Source organism: Anopheles merus, chromosome 3R (genome assembly GCF_017562075.2).
Source record: "Anopheles merus strain MAF chromosome 3R, AmerM5.1, whole genome shotgun sequence".
NCBI lineage: Eukaryota > Metazoa > Arthropoda > Insecta > Diptera > Culicidae > Anopheles > Anopheles merus.
In genome coordinates, this window is record NC_054084.1 from 5,157,349 (window position 1) to 5,183,670 (window position 26,322).

Consider the following 26,322-nt stretch of genomic DNA (forward strand, 5'->3'; position numbering starts at 1 on the left):
TCAAAGCTTTCAGTCTTATTATCAATCAGTGTGCTGCGCCTTGCGCGCTGGTTTGTTCGCATCTATTTGTGCCAGATTTGCTCCTTTGTAATACTTTTCAAGCTTAGCAAATGATGCCATGTTAGCATTTTCGCTAAATCAGCTCAATCATGATGTGGCGGCTTATGCCTTCAACGGGCTCGTTTCGCAAAGGTGCTTCCTGATTTTTCACGTTCTCTCTTTCTCTAAGCTATTTTGTTTGCCATCGATTGCTTAACGAGCAGTGGGCACACATCAACCCGAAACCACATCCACCTCCACCACACACAAAACGGAATGTTTAAATTCCTTTCCCATCACAATTTCACACGGCAGCGGCAGCGGCAGCGGCAGCGGCGATAGACTTCGGTGGGAGAAAAATAGAAGAAGCGTAAAGGCAACACCGCAACACCGTTTGATCCGCCCGGATGACACTCGGTAATGGAAAAGGAATGTCTCGAGACATAAAATAATAGCCTGGGAAGAGTTGTGGCCTGGGGATGGGAGGTTGGACGGATGGGCCACGCGTTCGGTGAAGCGCGTAACAGCATAAGCTTTTTGGTGGGTTGATCCAGCCTCGTGGCCGTTTTTCATTTGGTGTGGAATTTATGCTTTTCCCATCATTTCTGCCCGAATCGAAAGGGGGGGGGGGGGGGGGGGAGCGATGGCAGTGGGAAGTAAAACAAAAAAGAAGCCCCCGAGAACGATTTGAGCACATAAAATACACATTCGGCAAATCGGTTTATACGCCACGCCGGCAGTGGGAGGGAAATATTTTCTCAGTGGCTGAATGAATTTTCACAATTTTCTTCGCAGCGTTCTACCTTCCCCTAGAGAGACGGAGAGAGAGTGAGCGACCGCGAATGAAGTTGATGTAAAAGCACGTCCGAAAAAGAAGAAACAAAGACAAAAGCTTCAACAAGAAAAGCGACGGTGAAAACGGTCGGTCGGGTCCGGTCGGTCGGTCGTTCGATGCTGCAGCATACGAAACATGTAAAAACGCGTTCCGATGCCAATGTGCGCACCGAACAATGAACAGCGCACGACTCCTCCGGCCACACGGTGGCGAACAGTTCTTGCGAACCATTTTCTAAATCCACGATATGATTGACGATGGATTGCAATTTAAAAGTTGGCGCTGCGAGGCAGCACCATTTGCTTAAGCGAAAAACCATTTCCCGGGAATCGCTCCCGCTGCTGCTGCTACTGCTGCTGATGGTGGTGGTGGTGTAAATTTATCGAATTAACTTTATTCCTTCCTTGCTTTTGGTTAAATCCTGCCGCCATAAAATCGTATAAAGAGGGTCTGATTTGGGTGTGTGTGTGTGAGTGGTGAAACTAAATCTCGGACAGGTTTGTCTGTGTTCTGCAGAGACGATAAGGTGTCACGTTTATGGTTTTTGCAGCAGACTGTGATGACGTATGCACGGGAGGCGAGATAAGAGCGGCATGAGCCGTTTATGGCAGGAGTCGTGATTTAGGGGAGAAAAAACATTAGCATACAGCAAATTGGGCCAGCACGCCACACACCTACCTTCGTAAAGTCGAACGTCTTCGTTAGCATCACAATACAGCTACAGTTCTCTTGCCAAACCATGCGCCAAAAATCTAGCACCGTGTCCTCCGTTGGTCCCTGCGTTACGATATACGCGTTTGGCTTAAGTAAACTCTGTGGGGAGGGAGAGAACGGGGAAAGAAAGAAAAACACACAAACACACAAACGATTATGTCGGAAACGAAGCGAAAGTGCCAGTGCCAGCAGTTGCTTACATCCACGTACGACGCATTGATGTAGTCCGAGTCCGGTGTGTTGTCGTACTTGTCTAAAACGACCCTATTGTAATCGTATGGAATGCATTTGGGGTTCTGGTTCTTGAGTGCATTGGCTTTGCGCAGGGCGTGCTTGCACGAGTTGGTTTCAACCTTCACAGCCGTCTGGAATTCGAGCTTGTACAGTATCGGGAACTTGCGCCGCTGCTCGCACAGCTTCGCAAAGTGTCGCAGTTCGGTCGGTTTGTCGGGCATCGTCTGCGATAGTGGGTTTTTCTCATCTGCACGGAGGGAGGAAGGTAGAATGAACACAAGCACGTCAAACATCCATCGGTTTGGGAGGGAAGTATGTGAGAAAGAGAGTGTGAATGTCTTGCTGTGGAGAACAGCTAAAGGAAAAAAGAGACACATTCAGGGAGCGCTTACCTCGTGCTGACAGTTTTACTTTATCTATAAGTAATGGAAGAAACAAGATGCAGATAGAGAATTAAAATACGTGAAGTGAAGAAATTAAATTACCAAGCGACTCTTCCACGGGGCACACTTGCAGTAAACTTGCATACAGCACACTCCTTTTTGCCATTCGCTTCACTCGCGCCTCCAACTGCGAGCTTCAAGAATGGCATCGTTAATGTAAGGACGCTAAGAGTGGTGATTATGTATCCTTTTTGTGCGCTCAACTATCATTTGCTACTTTTACTAAAAAGAACTACTCTTCAGCGAGAGCAGCAACAGAGCGGGAAGAGCGTTATTAATTGGATAGAGATTACTTGAGAAGCAGCAACCACTGGGAAGCTTTCTGTTAATCTCAACTCTGCATTTGCTGCTTTGACCGGACTAAACCCCCGTTGGTTTATCCTTTTTTTACCAAATGAACTGAGTGGTTTTATTACATTATCTGTGCCGCTGTTGAACGGTCATTAAACGAGAATAATGGAACGCGCAAAAGGGAATGTGCGTAGTGAGGAGAGAAAAAAAAAACCCGGATGGTGGCATAAAGAACCAGACATCACACTTACCTAGTGACAGCAAACCGCTATTTAACATGCTTAACTTTATTGTGTTGGGTATCGAAACTAAACTCGTCGAACTGAGTGTCTTTTTCTTTTTCGGCTTCTCTAGGTCGGCATAGCGTGTGGTAGACCTGCGGGGAAGAGATAAGGAAAAGCAGTATTTTAATAAAAGTTTCATATAAACTTATCTCACTGTTGACCTTTATTGATTTCTGTCTTCTTAAATTATTCTACAAATGATGATTAGTTTATCGATTGGCATCTTGAACCGGTTTCAAACCGGCTAAAATGATCGATGAAGCGCTGCAGTGTAACAAATTGAAGTCAGCAGCGAAGATTGCACAAACTTCCCCCCCTGTCCCCCTGCACTGTGTAAACAATTTGTACTCCCAAAGTCATTACGGGCATGACATTGAATAAATATTCGTCAACAGGGTCCGGCTACAGCTCGGATGTTTGTTTGGAGAAGAGATACTGAAAGTGGACACTGTTGCAACAACCACTGTCCACTGTCTGTCCCTGCTGTGTAGTGAACGATCGTGCACTAGGGAGAGGGCAGCCGACGATGATGAGATTTAGATCTGAAACGCTTGATTGATTACGGCCAAACAATTGAACCGGTAGGTCGTTTCGACTCGGGGAAGAAAGGAAGCAGCGTGAAAGATCGTCAAGCAACAGATAACGAGGAGTGCGTGCCCACTCAATAAGGTATGATGCTGGTCTACCTGAAGTTAATGGTGTGCTTCTGTGTTGGGTAGGATTGGAATTAGCATTTTACCTTACACGTACACACACAGACACCACCAATCAGGCTAGTTAAGTTTATCTTTCTCACCAATTTCGCAGAATTCTGATCGGGTGCACCGAAATGGTAAAAGGGACCGTGCATAAAATTACTTTTCATCTCTCTCTCTCTCTTTTCTCTGGGCCATGTTCCTAACTTATGCAAATGTATGCCGAAAAATCCTGCTGGACCGTATCGGAAGCTCACTCTAAGCTGGTCCATTAGTGATGACTTTCTTTTTGCAGTTTCTTCCCAAAGAGCAAGCAACTATCAGTTCCTCGAAACGAAAGATTTTAAGTCGAATTACTAAACTCGTAAGTAACTTAACTTCTTTTCGACGTAATTCAGCAAACAGGAAAGAGGGATTTAATTTTATTTTTCGTTAAACTCTATTTTCGTGGACAAATTTCACTTCTTTCGGTTCGTCTGCTTTTCCCGATGATTGATCGATCCGGTCACAGTCCGAGCGTTCGGGGGGTAGGAGTGGAGTAACAATTAATTAGCAGAGGCCATTTCGCACGAAATTCTACACGACACTGGGCGTCTCCATTGCGGGTTGTGGTTTAATACAGCACACCAGTATCCGGTATCCCCGTAGTCCCGGAAGTCACTGGGCGGTTCAGCACAAAAGGGGAAGGACATTGGAACGAGAAACGGTTTACTTTCTGTGACTTTTCACCGTCCGGGCAAAATTTGTACGTTTACCTAGGTGACGGGGAGTCGGGAACGAATTAGCCGAACTGTCCCGTGGCCGTCGGTGATTGTTTGCTAGAAAATATGATAATCAACCCCGTAGCGCCGTTGTTAGTTGGCAGTTTTTCAATTTGAAACACAATCCAAACTCCGTTCGAACTTTCCGTCTCGTTTAGCGTCAGCTTCCCTCTGACTCCAATCATTCATCGGCTCGGTTCACCCATAACTCACCCCAGTCGCGCGACCGTTCAAGTCTATTAACTCAGATCAGAAAATTTAAAATTTATTCAAAGTTTCCTCCGACCCTTTTTGCTGGAAGGGAGCTTTATGGCCAGCGAAGTGGAGCGAACGGGGTTTGGCAAGATCCATCCGCGGCATGATGTATAATGGAAATGAGCGCTCGAGTGATGATGATGATGATGATGATGATTCGCCATCTACTCCGCCACTGTAAGCAGCTTATTTCGAGTGTGGCCGAGTGTCCGAGGAAGTACAAACTGTAAAGCAAATAGCATTTCTTCAACCGAAGCACCCTTTTCTTGTGCAGCCGAGGGGAGCGCACTGTGTAAGTGGATAAACTTGCGAGCTTTTCAACCCGCTCTGCCATGTGCTTTCGTTGCTCTTCCACTCTTTGGAGTGTTTTGCATTGTTTCTGTGCTTCGCCTGCTGTCCTCCGCCTCGCGAGCTATTACGGCCGTGCGGGAGCTTAAGACTTTTCTTCATTATTATTAATAGCTGTTCAGCTACAAAACTTAGCGAAAGCTTCCCTCTTTCCTCTGAGCCGTGCAGGCAAAACGGAACGCTGAATTGATGGAAAAGTAAGCGAAGACGAAGCCCCGTGAGCCGTGCAAAGACCACCGCGAAACAAGTGCAGGGGGTTTGTAAACACTCGGCAACGTTGTTCGCCTCGCTAATGTTTTGCCAGAGCTGCAAATGCCGTCTCCCCCGGACAAGCGACCGCCATTCATTGGAAAGCGATAATAAATTATCGATTACGGTGGCGGACACGAAGCAGCTGCTCGTTGCAAGTAATGTGTTCATCGGCTCAGGCTCAGGTGACAGGGTGCTAAAAATGGACCCGCTAATTGCAGCAAAGCGTAATGATTCCTTCGAGCGACGTCTTCTGCCATCTGCCTGAGTGCTCGTGTCAATTGAGTTTATTTTAAGCGGGATAAAATATTTAAACGGGTTCAAGTTGAGACGAATCGATTTGGAAAATGGAGCGGTTGGTGAGAGAGACAAGCTGTACTGCTACATAAGCAAGTGGTTGCAGTGTAATGAGATTTCTTCCACATTATGGGCAAACACGACACATCAGCTTAGAATAACCGCATTACATTGCATTTCGTGCCTTTCGCCGTGCCGTTCAGTTCCTATCCTCCGTCTACGCTAATCCCAACAAAGTCTCTAAACCCCTTTCGCACTCTCTAATAGCTTGAGCTTACGCGCGACGACAATAATCAGGTCAAGTGGGGACTCGATTCCGCCCCGCGTGCCAGTGTGCACCAGGCGACGACAACACCAATCACTCGCTCACCGCACAAGTGGTTGGTGGTTTGCGCCCCGAAGTGAAAGCAAAACAATCAACGTGCCGTGGCAATCGAAACGGGCAAGCTTTCGAGCCGTTGCGATTCGGTTCAATAAACACGCTTATTGTCCACACAAACATCGCCTCGGGAGGGCAAGTCTAATGGCAAGAAGGCATCATCATGCAACACCATCCAGAGCAAAGGAATCGAGAACCGACGTCAGCACGGGCTGCAAATCGTCTTCAGACACGCTCGTGGGCCCCTAGCGCGAAGCATCGGATTGGAGCGAATTAATTGCCAAAGATGCTCCCACATCACACACCCACACCCACACGTGTGCGCGCTCGTTCTCCACGTTGCCCGTGCTTCCTTTTCATAATAAACACGGCTAATAGGATTCGATTTGATTGCTATCGTGCTGTAAGCGCATTCACTCCTCCGCAAATGGTGTAGGGCTTACTGCACGCGATTCTTTATTTTCGACGATGAGCGGTTTTATGATGCGATCTTTAAAGGAGCTTGCGTATTCTTTGGTGGAAGATAGTATCAAGTGTAATTGCTTTGCGCTGTGGATCTTGATTTCTGCTGTCGATTTAATTGTTTTTATAGCATCGAGTATTAGTAAGAGACTGCAGTCGTGCTCTTAATTGCCATTGTTATGGAGTCCCACAAAAAAACCCACATTATGTTGAAACGATGTACTGACAGATCGATAATCGTGTTTATTGTAGTGCAAATGATTATTCATTTAGCCTGGTTTTACTTGCTCCTTCTCCACACAAACAAAACCAAAAAAACCCCATCGACCTTGATTTGCAAATGAACTTCATCGAACGACACAACTCTTGCTGGTGCTCTGGTTTCTTTCCCACCACCCTTCTGATTGATGATGTTGTAGTGGCTGCAGTTAATGGCACAACTTCCACAAGACGTAGAGCCACTCGATTCACTGCTGCACCAACCAAGTCCTCTACGCCGGTTACGTAAACCAGAACCGATTGCATTGGAAGCATCACCACCTTCTCTCACCACCGCCCAAAAAATGGACGCCAACCTCTGGACGGCTCTGGATTGTGTTGGCTGCTTTATATGCTGCATTTAACCGCATTAAAACTAATGATGTCGTTGCACTGGAGTGTTTTACAGGCACTTGAACGCGGCACACCAACACCTCCCACATCGCCAGGGATTTGCACCCGTTGGGAAGGAGCAGGGATGATCACATTGTCAGCAACCATGGGCTGCTTGGGCTGGTTGGAATGGGTGGCAATGCTTCCTTGCAGCACGAAAAGAAACACCCGAAGCCATGCCGAGGCAATGCCTTGTTTACGGACCATATCTTTAGCTTCTGCTGTCGGCTGCAGCATCTCCGAACCGAGAGCTTTAATACATTTCCAAGCACTACACAGCATCTTTAGCAGGGAGAGGGAGACAAATGATAATAAAAAAGAATCCACATAGGTCAGCATCTGTTTTCCCCTCCGGTAAGGATTGTCGGTGTTTAGTTCTTTATACGAATGCAAACACACATACACACACACACAAACACATAAGCAGGATATTTTGCCATTTCGGGATTTTGCCGGTGGTCTTACACACAGCATGGAGCTCTCAGCAAGGGTTGGTCCTTCGAACCGGATGTGCTTCTGCCGTTACTGCTACAGGAGAGCCGAGAACGTTGTTGGACATTATTATGAGCAGTGCTTTAAAATTACTTCAACGCTTTGTTTGGTTACAGTGTATGTTTACTGTCCAGCGCCCAGGGGACCGGAGGGGGCTGTGTTCCAAGAACCGTTTCCAATCCTTTAATGAACTTGTTTCGTTCGCAGAGCTTCTTTTGCCATGAAAGCCATGATATAAAATGGCAAACGAACTAAACATTGTTGTAGCTTTTAAAAGGTTCAAGCAACCGGAAGTAAATTTTTGATGTTTTAACTAATAAAACATGCATTTTCCATAATCAAGGATTGTTAAACTCAAATAAAAGCTTCTTTCCATTCCTTTCACAGGCAAACAAAAGGAGGAATTTATTCACAGCACGCTTCAGTAAAATGCCATTCCATTTGTGGCTTACGATTAAAATGATGCATTTGTTTGGCTTTCCGGTGTACAATATGAGTCGCCCCATCATCCAACCACCCCCTCCTCCCCACCACCTTCCTCAATCATTGCGTACGTATAAAGCACACTCCGTCAACATTACCTCCTACGGTTCTTTGCATTTTAATCAACCGGCGCACCGGCCTGTATGTAGCATGTAGCAGACACTCTCGGGTTTGCAAAACAAAAATGGAAACGATACCATGCACACACGTCACACGCTGGGGGAGCTTTTCACTTTTGATTATTTATTTCCTCCATCCCCCTCACTCATCCTCCGTTCAGGGCGATGCTTTTTGCACGGCATAATTTGCACCATGTTGTGCCCCTGCATTTGTGTTAATTTTGTTGCCCCTCGGTGGCGAGGCTGGATGCGTTTTGCAACGGATACGTGTGTGTGCACAGACCGGTGATTTGTTGCATCCTGTGCTGCCACCTAAAATGGTGCCACTTTCCTGCTCCGTGCTCCGTGGCGGCACTCGGCACTCTGCTCTGCAGCTCGGTGTAAGCTGTCAATTTTCCACGTACTACTCTGCTGCTGCTGCTGCTGCTGCTTTCCCGCCCCTACAAGCCAGCTATTTCCGGCCACTGTCCGACTGTCGGGTTCCGGTTGAAACACTGGTTGGAGTGCGCTGCAAGCGAAAGATGGATGGCGCTGCACGTTTTAATTTTTAATTTCATGCTAGCACTCTCCACCGCGGCTTCTGGTGCTTGTTTGTTTGGTGATACATTTTTGTTGCTGAAGTATCCATCTTTTTCCTGCGAAAACTTGGGAGGTCAGTCGTTCGCACCGGCCGTGAACGGGAAGAAACGGATGAAAAGGCGTGGACGGATGGATGGCTTGTAAGGCTTGGCTGCTCGATGGATGGCTAGATGAACTGGACAGAAAGGATGCGATGCGAGCACGTTCTTGCGCTCTTTGGTGGAACACTGTGAGCGTTCTTCGACAGCAGAGCCACAACATCGCAGCTTTTACAGCACCGCCCAGGAAAGGGAATGATTATAATATGCTCATGAAATATGAACGATGATAATACTTAATTACTGGACTGGAATCGGAAATGATTTCCCCCAGTCCGCCGGACGTCCGGACGACATGAAACAGAGCAACTCCAGTGAATGTAGATTATTACTAGCTGAACTTAATTTGCTACCCCCTTCTTCCTCCATAGTATCATATCCGCAAAGGGCTGCTGTAGGATGTACTAAATGCTGGGAGGCCAGCTGCATGGTTGCATATGACCTACACACGCCGTACGTATGCGACCCGTTTCCTGTTTATTATGCAGCACTCGGCAGCAAGCCCCTTCTGCGGTGCGGGATGCGCGGTACGTGGGAAATTTAATTTTCCCAATTTCCGGCATCATACCCGCCCGTGTTGCTTCGCGCGCTGGAGGCTGGAACCGAACGGGAATTTTTGCAAACGGCAAAAGCCAATCTCTATTCCCACGAGCGAATGCCACGCTTCGATCGCACCGGCGCTCTACCTCTCAGTGTGACCTGTGACCTTTTGTGGTTGCAATGAGTGGCCTCATGAGAGGAATGAGGGGGGGGGGGGAGTGGGTTTGATGCATTAGGCTGATGGATTTTAACAAGACAATTTCGCTACGACGAATCGCGTTCGATGATGAGTTGCAAAGTCTCCATATTGCTTCCTCCGCCACGAAGGCGGGCACGCCTGTAACGGCAAATCCATAATTCAATAACTCAAAAAGCTTTTGCCCTGTCTCCTGTGCTTTCAATTATTGTGCCCACCCGGCTCACCCGCCGTCCCTGCGCTCGGTTCGCATCGGTCGCATGGCGGGAAGAATCAGTTTGAAATGAAAACATTTTATCATCATTACAAGCGAACCGAAAAGGGTGATTCAGCATCAGCGTGCGTCGGAGAGTACGAGCGTGTATTTTTGGCATTCCTTGGCTGTTAGGGAGTCACCAACGACACACACACTGTGGAAGCTGCATGTGTGTAGTGCCGGAAAAAAGTGGAGCGAAATGGGTTTCGATATCAGTGTTGCAGCAGCACGAAACCGAACACACTAGGGGACACATACACACACACACACACACGCACGTATGGTACTTTGCTGGTAACGAGCGACGACCCTATTAGTCATGAGAAATGATTGGCAATTTTCCAAAAAAAAAAAAACGGGCCTGTACGAGAAGCTGTTGTTCCTGCACCGTCAGCATTATGCGGCCTCGGTAATGGCACACGCCACAGCCGAAGCCAAACTGCCTGCTCGTGCTCTGTGGCGGAAGTCGAAGGAGTGGAGGGTGAAAAGGGTTACCAGCAGCAGGTCAGTGGAAGGAAATGGGTAAAACTTTGACGAAGGACTAGCGTTGCGAAGAGCTGAGGGCAGTGAAAACAAGACTAGGGGATAGGGCATACCCGTAGAGACATCCATAGATCATGACAAGTTGGACCTTAGTTCGTGGTCATCGTCTTGGAGCTGCAGAGCATTAGAAAGAAGAGTACCCTCTAACCTCTGTTGAGAAGCTGCAAACTTCCGAGTTCCCACGGTTCTGCTAAACTTCAAACAACATTCCGGGTGGTGGTGTGGTACACGACATCAAGGTTTGATCATTTCCCTCAGAGATGCTTGCTCTCTCGCTCCCTCTTTCTCTCTCGGTAGTCAAGGAATCTTGAATTTTCTTCCCAAAGTATCCGTTAGTGCTGAGCTGCCTTCTAATACAGCACGGTATGCATCAATTTAAAACAGCAAACTACACTACTACAACCGGTCAAACTAAGCTGGAGAAGTGATGCTATCACAAACTGGCCTTTGAAATTTCCCCCAAGTCTGTTGAAGCATGGTTCGGCTTCTTTCACAAACCCTTTTAAAATTTCATCCATTTTGAATGTTATTTTTAGCAAGAAATAGTTTCACTGCAAGCGGTTTGGGCCCGAGATGCTTCGTTGTTTGTGTGCTCTGTTTCGCTTTTACTCGAAATAGTTCCCCGTTGCACAGTTCCACAAGCTTCAAGCACTTCACAAGCTAACGAGGAGTTAAAAAAAGGCACAAGAGGGAGGCAAAGATACTTCAATAAACAAGTATAAGTTTCAACTGGGAAAATAAACTTACAAGCGATTCGTTAATTAAACCCACAGAGAGTTAAGGAAGAAAGGCAAGCAAACGGCTACACAGTAGTGTGCTGGGCGGATGCTTTATCGAAACCATCCTGCCGTCCCCGGCTCTGCTCAGAGGTCATCGATATTTCGGCTTCGGCAAGTTCTGTTTGCGCGAGTGGATCTGTTTTCGTTTGGTAGCGCAATTATTTTATTTGCTTTGCCTCAGATTCGAAAGAAAAAACACAGCCGCAGCAGCAAGTCGTGTGTCGTGCGGGACTGAGTCTGTGTTTTATTTTTACCTTCGGGATGGAATTCCCCTCCCGATGATTTTCCTTTCCTTTACAATTGAACAGAGGAAAAGAAGGTATGCAGGTGAAGGGGGGGGATAGCCGTCGCTCGAAGCTTTTTGTTCGCATAATTGGTAAAGCAATCGTTAGGTTTCTTCTGGCTGCCGGCGGGAGGGCAAAAAAGGAATACAAAAAATATAATAAAACGTCCTACTCAACCGTGCTCCATTTCGTCCACCAAGCGGACAAGAGGCAGTACGAAAAGATGAATGCAAATCGGAGTGGAGAAAAAGATCCGGATCATGCTGTGATGATTATCGAACGTTTCCATGCAGACGCAGGAATGGGAGCAGAAAAATCAACGATCGAATGAGCGTAAACGGTTTGTCCGCGCCTCGGAGTAAGTGGTCTGTGTTTAATGTTTATCTGCCAGCTATTAGCATCGCGAGACGTTCGTGTTCGTTGGGTGAAAATTGCAAAGGAAGCAAACACAGTTGGTAGGGTAATTGAAAAACAAAACTGATCCTATTGAATTATCATGCATGATGCTTTTGTCCCGTTGCACGGTTTATACGTTGCAAATAATTACTCTCCCAGCCGAGAACGATTTGCCGAGTCACGACGTGTTTATTTCCGAGCAAACAATCCTCGCCTTTACTCGTGTGCACGGGAAGCTACGGAATTGGCCATTAAAAGCATTGAAGCCAAAAAGAAAGCATTGTTTGCCTGACGGAAAGGCGCTGTTTTTTTTTTTAATTTTTAAACGGCCACCTATAAAACGTATACCCAGACCAAACACGCCTTCGCCCGTCGTGGTGGTTGGCCGTGGCAAAAGGCGCTAACGTAAAATTCAAGGAAAATGTGCCAGACTAAAACGCCAGTCGGACGTGGTGTAATTAAGCTGCGAATAAGCTGCAACCATTGCAATTCATCCGTCCGAAGCGAAACGCCGCCCGTGTGGTACGCCAGGTTTAAATCATTCCGTCCCGCTTTAGCTAATGCATGGCTCTTTGTGGTCGAACAATTCGGCCTCTCCTCCTTCACAAAGCGACTTGTGACGACGGTCCAACCGCACCGAGCGCTCCCAGCATTTCCTTTAGATCATCTTATTAATTTCCTTTTCCCTTAGGTTTGCTCTTACCCTCCACGAGTCTCCCCCCCCCCCCCCCACTCAAGTGCCTCAAAAAACAATCCACTCATGATGTGCCCCGTCGGCATCTGCTTGCGAAAGCGGATTTGAAAACGGTGGCCGAAATTTCCCTCCTGTGGTGGAGAAGAAGGCGATTAAATTTCCCTCCCAGTACGCGCCGACACACCGCGTGCAATTATACGCGGTAAGGTACGGTAAGGTGTGTGGTGCGGTGTGCGCTTTGACTTATCTTTTTGCGTGCCAATCTCGTTGCTACTGTTAGGGAGCAGGGAAGAGGCTGCCACTATACACGGGAAAACACGCACACGAGACAGCGCAAAACCCTGTCTTGTACGTTTCACAGTGAACGCATTTTGTATTTAGAGCGTGTTGTTTAGGGAGAAACGAGCATACTTGTTTCGTATGTGTGTCTGTGGGGCCGGGTGCAAACGTGCTAAATCGCGGTTCGGATGGATGGATGGTGCCCTTCACTGTTGGGCGATAAAAATGGCTCATGAAAAGTGCTTTCGCAAGACCCGCCACTGTCGTGAAACGTGCACGCCGACAAACACACGGGTTGCCTTTTCCCGTGCCCCGTGCTTTTGTGACGGGAATCAATGCTGAGTTAAGCGATTTTTACCGCACTGTTGTGAGTTGTCAAATGATGGTTGTTGTAGTTGTTTTATATTGTGATTCAAAAGGGGCGGATCATCATTACTTTTGCGCTGTATGAATTATTATTTGCTATTAGTACGGGGAAAACGGAAAAATGATTAAAAAGTACCCCAAAACCCGCTTGACGCCATTGTCTATTTCTTTCGCTTTGCAAGATCTTTCCCTTGAGAGGAGAAGCTTGCTACGCACACACACTTTCTTTGTGCACGTGGAGCAGGAAAGTGTTCCGCCAGCATGGAGTATGCCACGTGAATACTATACAGGTTAGGAGGGTAGACTGCATGGGGTACTGACAAGCGCTGAGTGGCACCGAAAAGCTGCCTAACTGACTGGTGGACTGACTGGAGTGACTGATGTCTACCGGATTCCGGAAAGATAAAAAAACAACAACACACACACACACACACACAACCATTCCCGTCTACCGCCAGTCTGGTGTCTTGTGCTTTGAGGAGAACCAGCAGGAGGGACGAGTCCAACCCAATGGTGAATGGTGAAGTGGTTCGCCATTGTGTAGCCGTTTTGTTTAGTTAGAACTTCAGAAAAGATGTCCAGACAAAGGAAAGCTCATCTCATGGTTGAGCTGAAGGCCTCTTTTCGTCCACCCTGCACCTCGAATACTTATACACGAACAATCCACCATATTGTTTCGCTTTGGCTTTGGTTTAAATGTACATGCACAATAGCAGCACAGGAAAATCGCTTGCCAGAGTCAAACGGGAGGTGGCTGACAATGACAATTAACAATGGACATGTAACATGCGGCCAAAATTGTCGACGTCGGGGACGATTGCAAACGGGTTGAGTGTGGGAGAGGGAAAGAAACAACATTTCGATGGAATCTTAATCTTTCTTTCGTTTGGTTTTGCTTTGCTCGGAGTTGTAATTGATTTCTGGCGAAAGAAGGTGATCAAGCTCATCGGTTTTTGGTGGTGGAAAACTAAATTAATGTGCAAACCAATAGACAGACACGCACCTATTACGAAAAAGCGTAATCAGACAATGGTGCTCTTCGATTTTGTTTCCCGCTAATCGAATCGTGAAGTAATCGTGAGGCTCTATCTGTCTGTCCATAACCACAGCGGGCTTCTTCCATCTTGAATCTTGATAATCATTTGGGCGGACAGGTTCACGGGCTGTTTGATGCCTTCCCGGGAGCAAACAGCAATTGGAAATGTGCAATGTGCGAAGAGAGAAAAAAAAGCTGACCGTACAAGAACTTCAGCTCGCTCGCTTAGACGCTTTGACAGGAGGGGAAAAAGTTTCTCAAACCTTCTTGTTCGTCCATTTCTTTGTCCGAGTTTCACTTCATTTCCGTGCATTTAACCGACACTTGCCACCATGCATACTGGCTGAAGGGCACCGGTCACATGGCCAGCCAGCGCCAGCGAAACGAAAGTTCGGAAGGGAAAAGTTTGTACGTGCACGAAATTCACGGTCGGTCGAAAATGCCAAAAATTGCCTCCGGAAGGAAAAGTGTCCAAGTGGCAGAGCCGGAGGGTGGATTGATTTTCTTCTGGTCGGTGTGTACTTTCTTGGCTGGAATACTGTGCAATCAACGTTAACGAGAAGTTGTAACCATTACCTTTGTTTGTAATGCGAGTGAAATTGATTTGTGTTGCAACAGGAGCTTTCGCTTGCTCGGAGCAGTTTCTCGATTTTATTGCTTAGAAATGTTCTTAAAAGTACACTTAGAAGAACAATTTTAACTGAATCCATTACAAAACCCAAAGCACATTTCAACAGTTTCAAGAAATTGCTTCAAAATTCATAAAAATATCTTCCACATTCCATCGGCCAACTTTACGCGAGTGCAAAGGTTATCGTGTTACGATGCCAGCGGAAGAAAACAACTTTCTTTCGCTCGCCTGCAAACAAGTATGCATGAAAAGCTTTCGAAATCGAATGAAAAGTTCTTTCCCGTGCAACTCCAAGAGTGGAAAGAAAAATTTCACAACAAATCATTTCAATGTGTATGTGTGTGTGTGGGACATGGAAGGGATGCACTTGCCCCGGGTTGCTGTGCACAACAAACATAGTCAATGCTTTACACTGTTAACCGTCCCACCATGGCATATGTATGCAATCAGTGTGTGTGGCCATACTTTTGGGGATACACCGGGCTGGGTAGGGAAATATTGACACGTGCCTTTTTCGCATTACGCGCGCAACTTTTGCCCGCTTGCGGAAGGACGTTTTGGAGAGCGACAAGGCGTGTGCTCAGCGAGCGCAATGTGGGGTCCCGCGAAGCAAGATAAACACCATCACCCACCGCTACGACAAGGTTTGGTGTTTGGTGTGGCGTATGTGTGTTTGCCTGTGTGTGTGTGTAAAATCAGGCTTCCCACGAGTGACATCGAGGAAAACTTGCATTCCCGAGGGACGCTTCAGCAACGTGTGGTATATAAAAGTTAGTTCATTCGCACCGCACCACGAAACGTGCACGGAATTGCAAATGATGCTAAAATTCAGTGTTGTGCGATGCGTCCCTATCGATAGAATACACGCACAAACAAGAGTTTTTTTTTATAAATGTAATACCTTCATAAATATGAAACCAGAAAAGCAGTGTCATCCACAGTCCACAAGCCATGATGCATACAGGAGCTTTACACAGTGCAAAAAGGTCATTAAGAGCAATTGAACGGTTCCGAGAAATGTGATCCTTAAAACATGCTCCTCCTTATCTTCCCACAATGCAACCAAATCAACGCAGAAACTCTTCCCTCACTTTAAAGTGCAGCACACTGTTTGACTGCAAGTTTCAGCGGCGGTAGCGATGGGGGGAAAAACGGCACAAAAACCTCGGCAAAATAGCAGTGATCCATAATGTCATTTTGAGTGTGAGCAACCACTTTGTGTTACATCATCAACGACATCAATAGACAGTGCTAGGGCTGCTCAGGAAGGAGGGGTGAAAGGGTGCAGCGGTATCAACTTGAAAGGCCAATGTGGGCACGCTTCCGGTCCCCTCCGGTGGATGAGCAACTCTTACCAAGGCCATGCGCTGCTGCTGCTGCTGCTCACTTGGCCAGCACGGCTGCAAAATGTAGGTTAAGGAGATAATCTTGTGTGCATGTAGTTGAGGTTTGCGTTCCCCCGTTGTTTTTACCCTCACCCGTTCCGACCAGCTCCAATTGCGGGGTGGTAGAAATATGTATTCGCATAATAACGACACACATACACACACGATTGAAAACTCAAGCTGTCAGCTGGGGAGATAGAGAGAGAGAGAGAAACAACTAGAACTGTCCAATGCAAGCTCCTGCTCGCTAAAAAAAGGAGGGATGCAATCGATCGGGGTAAGCAACGACGTATGTGCTGTGGATACCGATGGTCATGTCGACTTGTGCAGAAGGATGATTAAAGCTTGTGTGGCCTGCTGAAGCACGTCTTCGACGTGCGGCTCCACTGCAAGGGCCTCTTCTCTCGTTGATCTTTTCGCCTGCCTGCTCGATAAGGTGTGGAAGTATATTGAGCTGAAGATTGACGATATATCGGAGGATGGTTCGAGACGGAAGAAACGGTTGGGGCAACCAGTTGGCAAAGGTCAGCCGCCCGTAAAGTGATCGCATTAGGGCATCGGGTTTCGTGGTAGAAGCCGATCTACTTGTAAGAGAGCTGGCGAACCAGGGGCAGAGTTTGCCACTACTGCAATATGTACAAAATATGGGTCCAGTTTCGGAACAGATTTGCCCCCCATTGCTTCAGGCTGCTCCCTTCTTCCCTTCTGGCAATGTATCGCAATGAACCCAATAAAAGCCACACAATCATTCAAGCACACGCAAGCTTTGATAATCTTTAAGCGGGTCCTCTTCCCTTGCTTGAGCAAAGTAGAAGCTTCCGCTGTGTAGTGCTGAGTGTGTCCCGTAAATGAATTAAACCATCACCTAACCAAAACCCAGCGCAGATCCCTTTGTAGAAGATGGTCATAGTACGAGGCTTTCTGCAGAACGGTCGAGTGAAAAACCCCAACCCATTATACCTTGTTGCGTGAAGCATGGTCTTGAAACTTGAAACACTTCCAAATTGGACTCATCCGGAGAGCTTAAACCACCGTGTGCCTGTGCGGGAAATGTGTGCGGTGCCAAATGTGACCATCGGTATGTGTGTGTGAGTGTGTGCACAAACGGCAAAAGATACCTTATGAAATTCAATTACGAGCACCAATTAGAGCGCCGGTTTGGGGGCGCCTCGCAGGCCGAAAGGTGTTTAAAGGTGTCTACAGCCCGAACTATGGTTGAACGTGTGCCAAAAGCTTTTTTGCAAAGTTTGAACTTGAAATGGATGACACATTCCGCTCACCAACAATATGCTTGCCTGTATCTGAGTGTTAAAAGTGTGTGTGTGTGTGTCTGTGTGTATGTTTGGGAAATTCTTCCGTTTTATTGTGAAACTGCGTTACAGGGTTTCCCACGATTTATTGGTCGGTTCCCATCAATTTTTGGTGGGTTCCCATATTTTGTTGATGCGTTCCCACGATTTTTTGGTCGTTTCCCAGAATTTTTTGGTCCAATTGTATTGATATCCAATCGGAAAATACCAATAAATTATGGGAACGAACCAAAAATCTATGGGATACGACCAAAAAATCGTGGGAACGCACCAAAAAATCATGGGAACTGACCAATAAATCGTGGGAAACCCTGTATGTAAAGGATGGGAGGACGCGCGCTCGTGCGAAGTTTCGTTCGAAGTAAGGTTATGTAACAAACAATGTCAGCGTGGGTTAATTTGCCATTCTTTCACACCTTCCCGGGCATCGGCACGCCCACAGTAGCAACGACACCACTCCCTGAAATCGGCCAATAAAATATTCATCCAACTATAATCCACTTTCAACGGTCGAGGCAGTGGGACAGTGTAAAGAGCAGGTTGGCAAAGGTTCTACTGCTTACGCTTGCAAGCTTACCACCAGCCAGACTGGCACGGTGTTGAATTTGTACAAAATAACTTAAAAAAAAACTTGCTCCACCAACACTCGCAGCTTCAAAGGAGCGTATGGCAACGGGCACAAGTTTATTGCCTGATACTGTGGCGCTACCCACCAGTTCTACTTGTGGACGTCTCCAAGCACCGGTGCCAAAGTGTGTAAAAGCTGGACCGTGAGAGTTTATGCTCCCGTTTCTTTCGTGATGAATGTCATCATCGCCATCACCAGCACCGGGCACTAGGCACTAGGCGGGGATGGTTTGGGCACTAGCTCAACCATGCTGTTACCGTCTCCGGGTGCTCCCGGATTGCGTGGGAGTAGGTGACGGCGTTTGACCTACTTCTGACGCGATGCAGCAGCAGCACCAGCAGCAGCACGCGTTCATTGCCTGGCTGGTGCAATTGTTATCCTTTTGTCTGCTGATCTCGCTCTCCATCTCCCTCTCATTCATGTGGCGACCGACGTCCGGTGGTTCCGGACAACGACGCATCCGGCACACCGACGATGAAGGCAAGCGGATGGGTTGCACCGATGTAAACGGAATGGTTGAGTAGAGTATAACTTTTTTTTTTGTTTGCGCCTCAAGCCCTTGCATCAATCCCCGGAGACTGTAGCGCACACTGTGCCGTTTCCCACGGAATTGCACTGCACGGTGCGGGTCGTTTCATCTGCTGGACATTCATTTGACATCCATCACCTCCGTCCATTCTTCACAACTACCCCTGGTCCGATGTTGTACGGGTTTGCATCGTGCTGCGTGGAGTTAGGGCGAATTTTGCCGAGACATTCGTACCACGACGGTCATTAATGATGGTTTCAATCAAATTACTCATTTTACGTGTCCGTGGCGAAGGTAATTCGTATCTTCGTAAGCTTGACGTCGTTGGCTTCGTTTGGGCGTTGAAGTTTTCGTACCAAGCTACCACACAGCGCACAGTTCCACGAAACTTGTCCTTCACGTTGAGTTAATAATTAAAGTGACAAGGCGTGGCATGGAAGGCTATAAATGCCAGCCACCAAACTTCGTCCCGAGGTCGTGCTATAAACAGTCGCCTTAGACACCCGGGCAATGCTTATCGCACAGAGACGCAAAAGTAATGAATGATTTATTATCATATTGAATGGTTGCTTTTGAAAACCGGCACCGCCAATCGACTAATCGATCAGCACGGCAACGAGTTGAGGCGACAAGTTAGCAAAGAAAATTAGTGACACGCACTGCGAGCTGTGCGTGTTTTCGCACGATTTGAGCCGATCGGAAGCGTCGGAAGGCCCCCCGCCAACCCGCTGCTCCCTGGCAAAACACACAAACAACTTCCGGCTGCAGTGTTGGTGAAGAACAGTTTGGTCAACAGTTGTGTTTTTTGTTTGTGTCATTTTGTTTTGTCAGAGATGATTGATGGTGTCAAAGCTCTGGTCACTGGTGGTGGTTTGAGGTGGTGCAAGAATCAACCAGGCCACTTGAGCGCCTGAAGGTGTCAATGTGGTGCGGTTTGGATGGAGCATTTCAACGAGGTGTGAGTCGCTTTATTGGAGATGGTGTTGTAGTGTACTCACATATCAATTTCAAAGAAAATATGCGTCGTCTGTGGTGAGATGTTTGATTTAAAGCTGCTAGAAACAATTGCAAGAAAGCAATTCCAAGCCCGCTGGAAACGCTACGGGGCGCCATCTGGTGTCCGCTAGCACAAAGCAACATTTAAAACTGCACGCGTAAACAATTACTTTTTATGATGTTTCGTGCGGAATTTCGGTGCGTAAAAATAGCAACCCACATGACGCAAGTCCATCACTCACAGGGCGGATGTTCCCCTTTTCGCGTCCATTTCATGTTCATCCTGCTCAAGTTTGTATACATCAGCTAGGTGTTTGTTTACGCAAACCAAGGCACGAACTGCTGTATTTCAGCGCAACCGTAACGCATTTCATCGGAATTGGAAGCAGCTCACGATTGATTTCGTTTGACGTTTTGGAACAAAAAAAAAAAGACATAACACAGAACGAACAAGAGAATGAAAATTATGATTCACAAACATCCCTTTCGCCATCTCCTACGTACGCATCGATGCGCATTGACGTTGTCGGTGTTTGGGCTTGAAAACTCTTGCTCGTTCGAAAATCTGCTACTGCCCTTCGTACATTGCCTTGATTCGCCGTTGACGTTGCTGTTCATAACGCGCGCACATCGACCCTTCATCGAGGTACGACCCTGGCGGATCACGACACCACGGCGCAAAATGCTGGAACGCAATCAGAATCGACATGGCGAAGAAACATATTTAGAACCCGGTTCAGAGTTCAGATCCGGGGTTGCGCTAGCGTGTTTACATGGTGAGCATATAGAGGGCAAAACTGCTCCTCCACTTCCAGCAAGGGCATCTGGGGGATTGTGAGGGGCTGCTTTGTGACACGTGTTTTGTGTAAAATGAAAATGTTAACCCACCACCCCGTTGTTAGGAACCATGCCATCATTCGGAATTCGGAGTAAAAGCACCAGCCAGGGTCGTAAATCGAGCATCGACCAGCGCGAAAACCAGCGCACCCAAGGTCGGTGTGATCGAGGCCAGGCTACACAACGTTCCGAGCCCGTTCCAGCATCCAACGGAAGCAAAGTGTGCTTCCAATCACATCAACGTGGTAAAGGGCCGGCTCGTTGGGAGTGGACGTTTGTTTACAGAATTTGAAAATGTGTTTAATTTTCAATGGAATTCCATGGAATTTTCGCATGGCGATTGAGAGCAGCACGCGTGTGTGCGCGTTGGCCCCGATTTTAGTGAATGAAAAAGAACACCACCAGGACCGGGAAGAGTTTCACTCCTGCTACATTGTACAGCACCACGTCACTGTGCGGACAGTAAATTATAAACGAAAATTCCATTTAGAATTGAACGCTCAAAAAGCGTAACACAGCCGTATAATGGTTTCGTGCTGCAAACTATCCATCCAGAAAATGGCATAAACAACGGCGTGAAATGGATCTGCTATCAAATCGGCAATGCTGCTTCCATTGCATTTTATCGCGCACAAACACACACACACACATCCACAAAAGGTATACTATTTCACGCGCTTCCATTGTTTCACGTAATCACATAAAACGTTAACGAATGGTGCCGCCAGCTCACCACCGATCCGGTGTAATGGCCGGAACAGTATTTATCGGATGGTGTGTGATTGTATGTGTGGTTCGAACTACAGCTTTTTTAATGCTCCTTTTTGTGTTGCTTTGAAAAAAGGCTCATGCAAATGACAGCATCAGCACAGCCAACAGCACAATCCGGCTCCGGTCCGATGCTTGTGATGTAATCCGTTGGGAAATCGGACTAGCACCTTGGACGCACAGTCCGATTGATCGATCCAATCGGGCTTTATCGAGGACACACCATATACTGGTACACTCTTTAAAGTGATTGTTGGATAGGATATGTGTTTTACATTTTAATTTTGCACATGGTGAAGCTTGCTGTTTTCGCGGTTTTAGTAGTGCCACAGAATCGAGTCTCTCTCTCTGATGTAATGAACTCTTGGTAGTTACAATTTTCCACGGTTTTAATAAGAATTCGAAACCATAACATCACTCCAATTATTCCATGCCCTTCACGATCGTCTCACACTATCATTTAGCGAATATAAACAATGATCCTCCCTCCCTCACACACACACTCGCTTTGTGCCGCTATGTCAGGTTAAACCACTTAACTTTCACCTTTTGCCAAAGGACGGCACGTTTTCGCTTATAATGCTGCTAATGGTGGATAACATCGACCTCGTGTGTGCATGTCCCGCACTTTTTGTACCACTCTCTTGCTCTTTGTGATAAACTGTTTCGCGCTTGCCATCACACGGCCACACATTAAATTGCAATGATGGAAAATGGCTTGTTTTTCACATTCATTTTCTCCCCCAAAATGCTGGCTGGGGGAGGTCGCTGAGGAGGATGTATCATAACCGGTGCGCCGTGTGTATCATATTGTGCAGTGTTTTATTGCGTAACCGCACCAACCAGCAACCGACTTTTTGCATCGTTTCGGTGTCATTCCGGTTCCACTCTCGTGTTCGTTCGTTCTTCGGGATAAAACATCCCGATCCACATCCACTGCCCGACCTGTAGCTGACAGTTTTACGCTTGAGCAAGTGTTTGTCCTACCACTTCCTGTAGCATACTCATCCTTTCTCTCTCTGGGTTCTACTTTGTGAATGCTTTTGATCCCGGGCAGCAGCAGCAGTCGCTCCCCTATGCAGCTTAAATCTCGGAACTCAGTGTGCCAAGGATGGCGCAGCCGAATCAGGTACGAGAGCCACATGTAGGACACCGTCTTCACACAGTTACAAAATGTGGCTTTGCAGCTATGCTAAGAGCATAAAAGAGTGGCGTTGTTAAATTTCGATAAACTGCTCAACTCTACCATCCAGAAACCTGGTTCCAATATGCAAAAGGTTCTTTAATGCTTAAAGCGATGATGATAGTGGGTAGTTGTTTTTGCAGCAACTTCCTTTATGGTGCTCAGCTTTAGTGGTATTAAATGAGTACATCATGTGGAATAAATGATTGACCTAGTTTTTGGTGTTACTAAGCGAGCTGGAATATGTGGAAGGTAGCAATTTTTTTCTTCTTCTTAATTTGAAACCCAATTCTTCTGCACGGGTATGGCTTGCAGCTGGAGAGCCAGAAAAAAAGTAAACCATATATGACATCAATTCACTCTCGAAGATGTGGGGATTTTCTGTAAACGTTGAGCAGCGTACGAACAAATCTACCACACGAACACAAAGCGTATAGAAAACTCCAACCTCATGATAGGGAATTTTGTTTCCCCATTTGCTAGCGCTTCCGCATTTCTTCGATTTCACCGGGCGCTCATTTTTCTCCGGCAGACCGGTTGTGCAGAAACTTTGACGCTCCTGCCGCGTGTGCATCAACGTAGAAATTGTTGAGGTTTTGCAACCGGGGGAGGTAAAAGTTTCCGATGCTGAATTATGAAGCAAGTTCGCTCTGTTTTACCCACCGCAATAATCTTCCCCCGCTTTCCCAATACCCCAAGCGGTGCCGGGGGCCTGGGCGCGCGGATGGGTTGTGTTTATTTTTTGGGTGATTTTTCTTGCACGGCGAGACAACGACGGCTGTGGCGACGGTGATGGTGATGATGGTGGTGTGTGGTGCGGGAATGTTTGCACACTTTTGCCCGAGGCGCCACCGACTTGTACGCGGTAGACGACCGTCCCGACGAGTGTGTATGACCGAGAAAATGGGGAAACTCCGAGAACGATTGCAATTGTAGGTCAGGGAGTCAACGTGGCACTCTCCGTTGGGATATTTTCTGCCCGCAAACGCTGGAAGGTGCTGGAGCGTTCTGGGTGCGATGCTGTAGGAAGACGTAACGTAAACTTCGTCTAGAAGTCACACGCCGCAGCATCGCAAGCGAAACGAAAACCCAAGAGCAAGAGCTTTGCAGTTTCAATTTCAACCGTCCTCGTGGAGACATTTCTTTTATCATGGTTCTGGCGGACGGAGAGGAAGAACCTACCGACTGGCGGCAATTGGTGCGAAGATTGCACTCTTCCCGTAGCCCGTCATGAGCACGTAAAGCGTGCGCGCGGGCGCGCCTTGAGAATGTGAATTTATTTACCGAAGAGTCCATCTCCATTGCGGCGGTGGCATCATCCGTCAGGGCGCCGGCTGTGGACGGAAGTCACGCCCAACGAATTATGCAACCGGCATGCGAAGGCGAAGACACCGAATAGCTGGGTAATAGTCGGCCAGGATCACGGGATGCCAGACGGGGAATAAAGTTTTGGTACGCGATATAGAGTGAGTGAAGGGAGAACGTTTAGGGAAGGCTAGCATGGCTGGGTGGCGTTTGGTAATAAGCACATTCAATCGTGTCGTTCGTGTTCAAGAGTTTAATGAAGTTGGAATGCATTGCAGCAGACTTCGAACAACTGACAAGAATGTCATAAACAATGAAAAAGCTCGTTGCATTCATTGGATTCGTAAGAACTTTTTTGGAACTGGAATCTACAAAGTTTATATTTCTATCGAATTACAACCATCAGTTCATGAAACCGGTCCTAACATTGTGTTCTGTCCGGTAGTCCATGTGCTGCACTGCACAACGATTGCCTTTTGAAGCGGTGACGGTGCACGGTGACATTTTAAAGCCCATTAAGCTCCATAAAAAAGCTCTCGAGCATCGGATATGTTGCTCCCGTTTATAGTTTTTTTGCTGTTATTCCTCTGAACAGCAGCTCCCTGTCATGCGTATGGTTCACTCTAAATCCACACGCCTCCAGGCACTATGATCCCAGCGCCCCATTTACTGCGACAGCAGTCCAAGGGCACACGGACCGCGGTTCTCGCTTGTTTGCCACCGAAGCCCCGAAGCCTCCTAGAACATGACCATCCGGGAACGGCAGAACGATGGCATTATTTAGCATAAATTAACGAGTGCGCATCGTCCGCAGCAGACGTTCGATGCATTGCAGGGATGTTCGAGTCAAATGCTGCTGCGGCAGCATGGACATAAAATTGGGCTCTCTATAACATTCGCCATTTAGAATCGTCCGTTCGCCCGGCGGGAAGTCCCTAAGCTCGCAACCAATAGGCACTTTACTGGCATTAGTTTTCGACGATCGACGCTGCCCGTTGCACGCTTGAAGTTGTTTTCTTGCGTGCGCAAAAAGTGGCACGAGCAAGCGGCTCACCGAAATGGCTAGCGCCTGCCCCGTGCAAGTTATCACCTTCGATCGAACCATCAATTACGCTGCATCCGTCGTCGGGTTGCCATCGTTGATGAAATCGCAAAATAGCTGCCGGGCCACATTGACTGCTTCTCGACTGCTGGTTGTGCGCTTTTAAGCTGAACTGTGTCTTGCCGAAGCTTGCCTCGAGCCTGGGGCAAAAGGAGGCCAGCAACAAGATCAACGGTGCGGTTGTCTTCCTCCAAAAAGTAGATAACATTACCGGCCGACGGTTCCGGTGGCTCCTGCCACACACTCTTCACCCTTGGCTCTAAACCCGGATGTCGGATGTCGGGCGGAGCGGTATCGTGCAGGACTGGTTGGTGGCAATTTCCAAATGCGCCCGAAGCCATCCTGAAGCCCAACATCAATGCGCGCCCGTTGTCATCGTCGTTCGCCGGTACAAAACAGTGCCACGGCAGTTCATTAGCTTCCCCATTTTCAAACACCAATCGATTCCGGGGTGGGTGTGTGTGAGTGTCGTTGCCGTTTCTTAGCTACCATTATTACGATCCGATGTTCCTTGGGGCGACTTTCGAAGCAACGTGTTTTTGCTAGCGTAGTTAAAACCGGGCCGAGCACAATAGGAACGGGCTTTCCGTCTTTTTTCGGCATCGGGGAAGGTTTCCTCAAGCGTGCGCCGGCTGTTCAATCAACACAATCAACTGTCAATAAATTAACGCCAAATTGGCTCAATAAAGGCAGATGTCATCGTTTGTCAGCCCCGTGGCCCCGCGGCGTGGCGGAAGGCGAACGTGCGGCAAGGTAAATGAGTTTTGCTTAAGCAGAACTGATGAGATGCTGATTGCTGGTACGAAGGATGGCTGGTATTGCCGGTGTTAAAATTGGAATATTTAGAATTGCTTTCATTTCGCGCTGCGAGCTGCCTGCTTTATCGTTTCGATTGAACGGCCAGCTTATAAATTGTCAGCGTTGCTAATGATACCAGGCGTTTATTTTACCTTTTTACCGATGATGAATATCGTTACAATTTGTAGCTTGATTCGCCGCTCGCACAGCACGGAATTCGATTGGAAAAATCAATAAAGCGGAGTTAAATTATATTTTGCGTATAATGTTCAAACTCATGCACACTGAAAGCAAATTTACATTTTCAACACCACGATCATCATCTTTCGGTGCGAGGTGTATTGTTCGTAATTAATGCATCCTCATCAATGTTACTCATTCCGCTTGATGTACTGCTTGTGAGCGGGAATTAAAGTGAGCATCACAGCGCGTCGCTGTTGGCAAAACCCAACAACTAAACTAAAAGTCGATTGGTGCAGCTCATCACGCACACAAACGAGGTTGAACAACACTCACACACGCACACATTACAGGCACAGGAGCAATGGTTTCGATTTCGATGATAAACGACCATCGTCCAGCGGGATTTCCTGCCGCGAAGTTGATAGGCAATAAATTTTCAACCCCGGGGGCCAGTGCGTGCCCGAACATTGACTTTGAGACACTGGAGCTGTCCGACAGCAAATCCCACTCAATCGGGATCGCTCAACTCTCTCACACATACACATACACAAACACATCATTGACGGCACGCGGGTTTTCACGCGATCTGT

The 26,322-nt window shown here is 47.4% G+C and overlaps 1 protein-coding gene across 1 annotated transcript in view; it reads right to left on the bottom strand.

Moving 5' to 3' along the window:
- LOC121595387 (receptor-type tyrosine-protein phosphatase kappa) overlaps positions 1 to 26,322 on the bottom strand; it is an 83,922-nt gene that overhangs the window by 6,678 nt on the left and 50,922 nt on the right. The window contains exons 5-8 of the mRNA XM_041919322.1: positions 2,808 to 2,932; positions 2,215 to 2,238; positions 1,789 to 2,069; positions 1,553 to 1,687 (exon numbers count right to left, since the gene is read on the bottom strand). Of these exons, the coding sequence (XP_041775256.1) occupies positions 1,553 to 1,687; positions 1,789 to 2,069; positions 2,215 to 2,238; positions 2,808 to 2,932 (565 nt within the window). The remainder of the gene's footprint in view (positions 1 to 1,552; positions 1,688 to 1,788; positions 2,070 to 2,214; positions 2,239 to 2,807; positions 2,933 to 26,322) is intronic.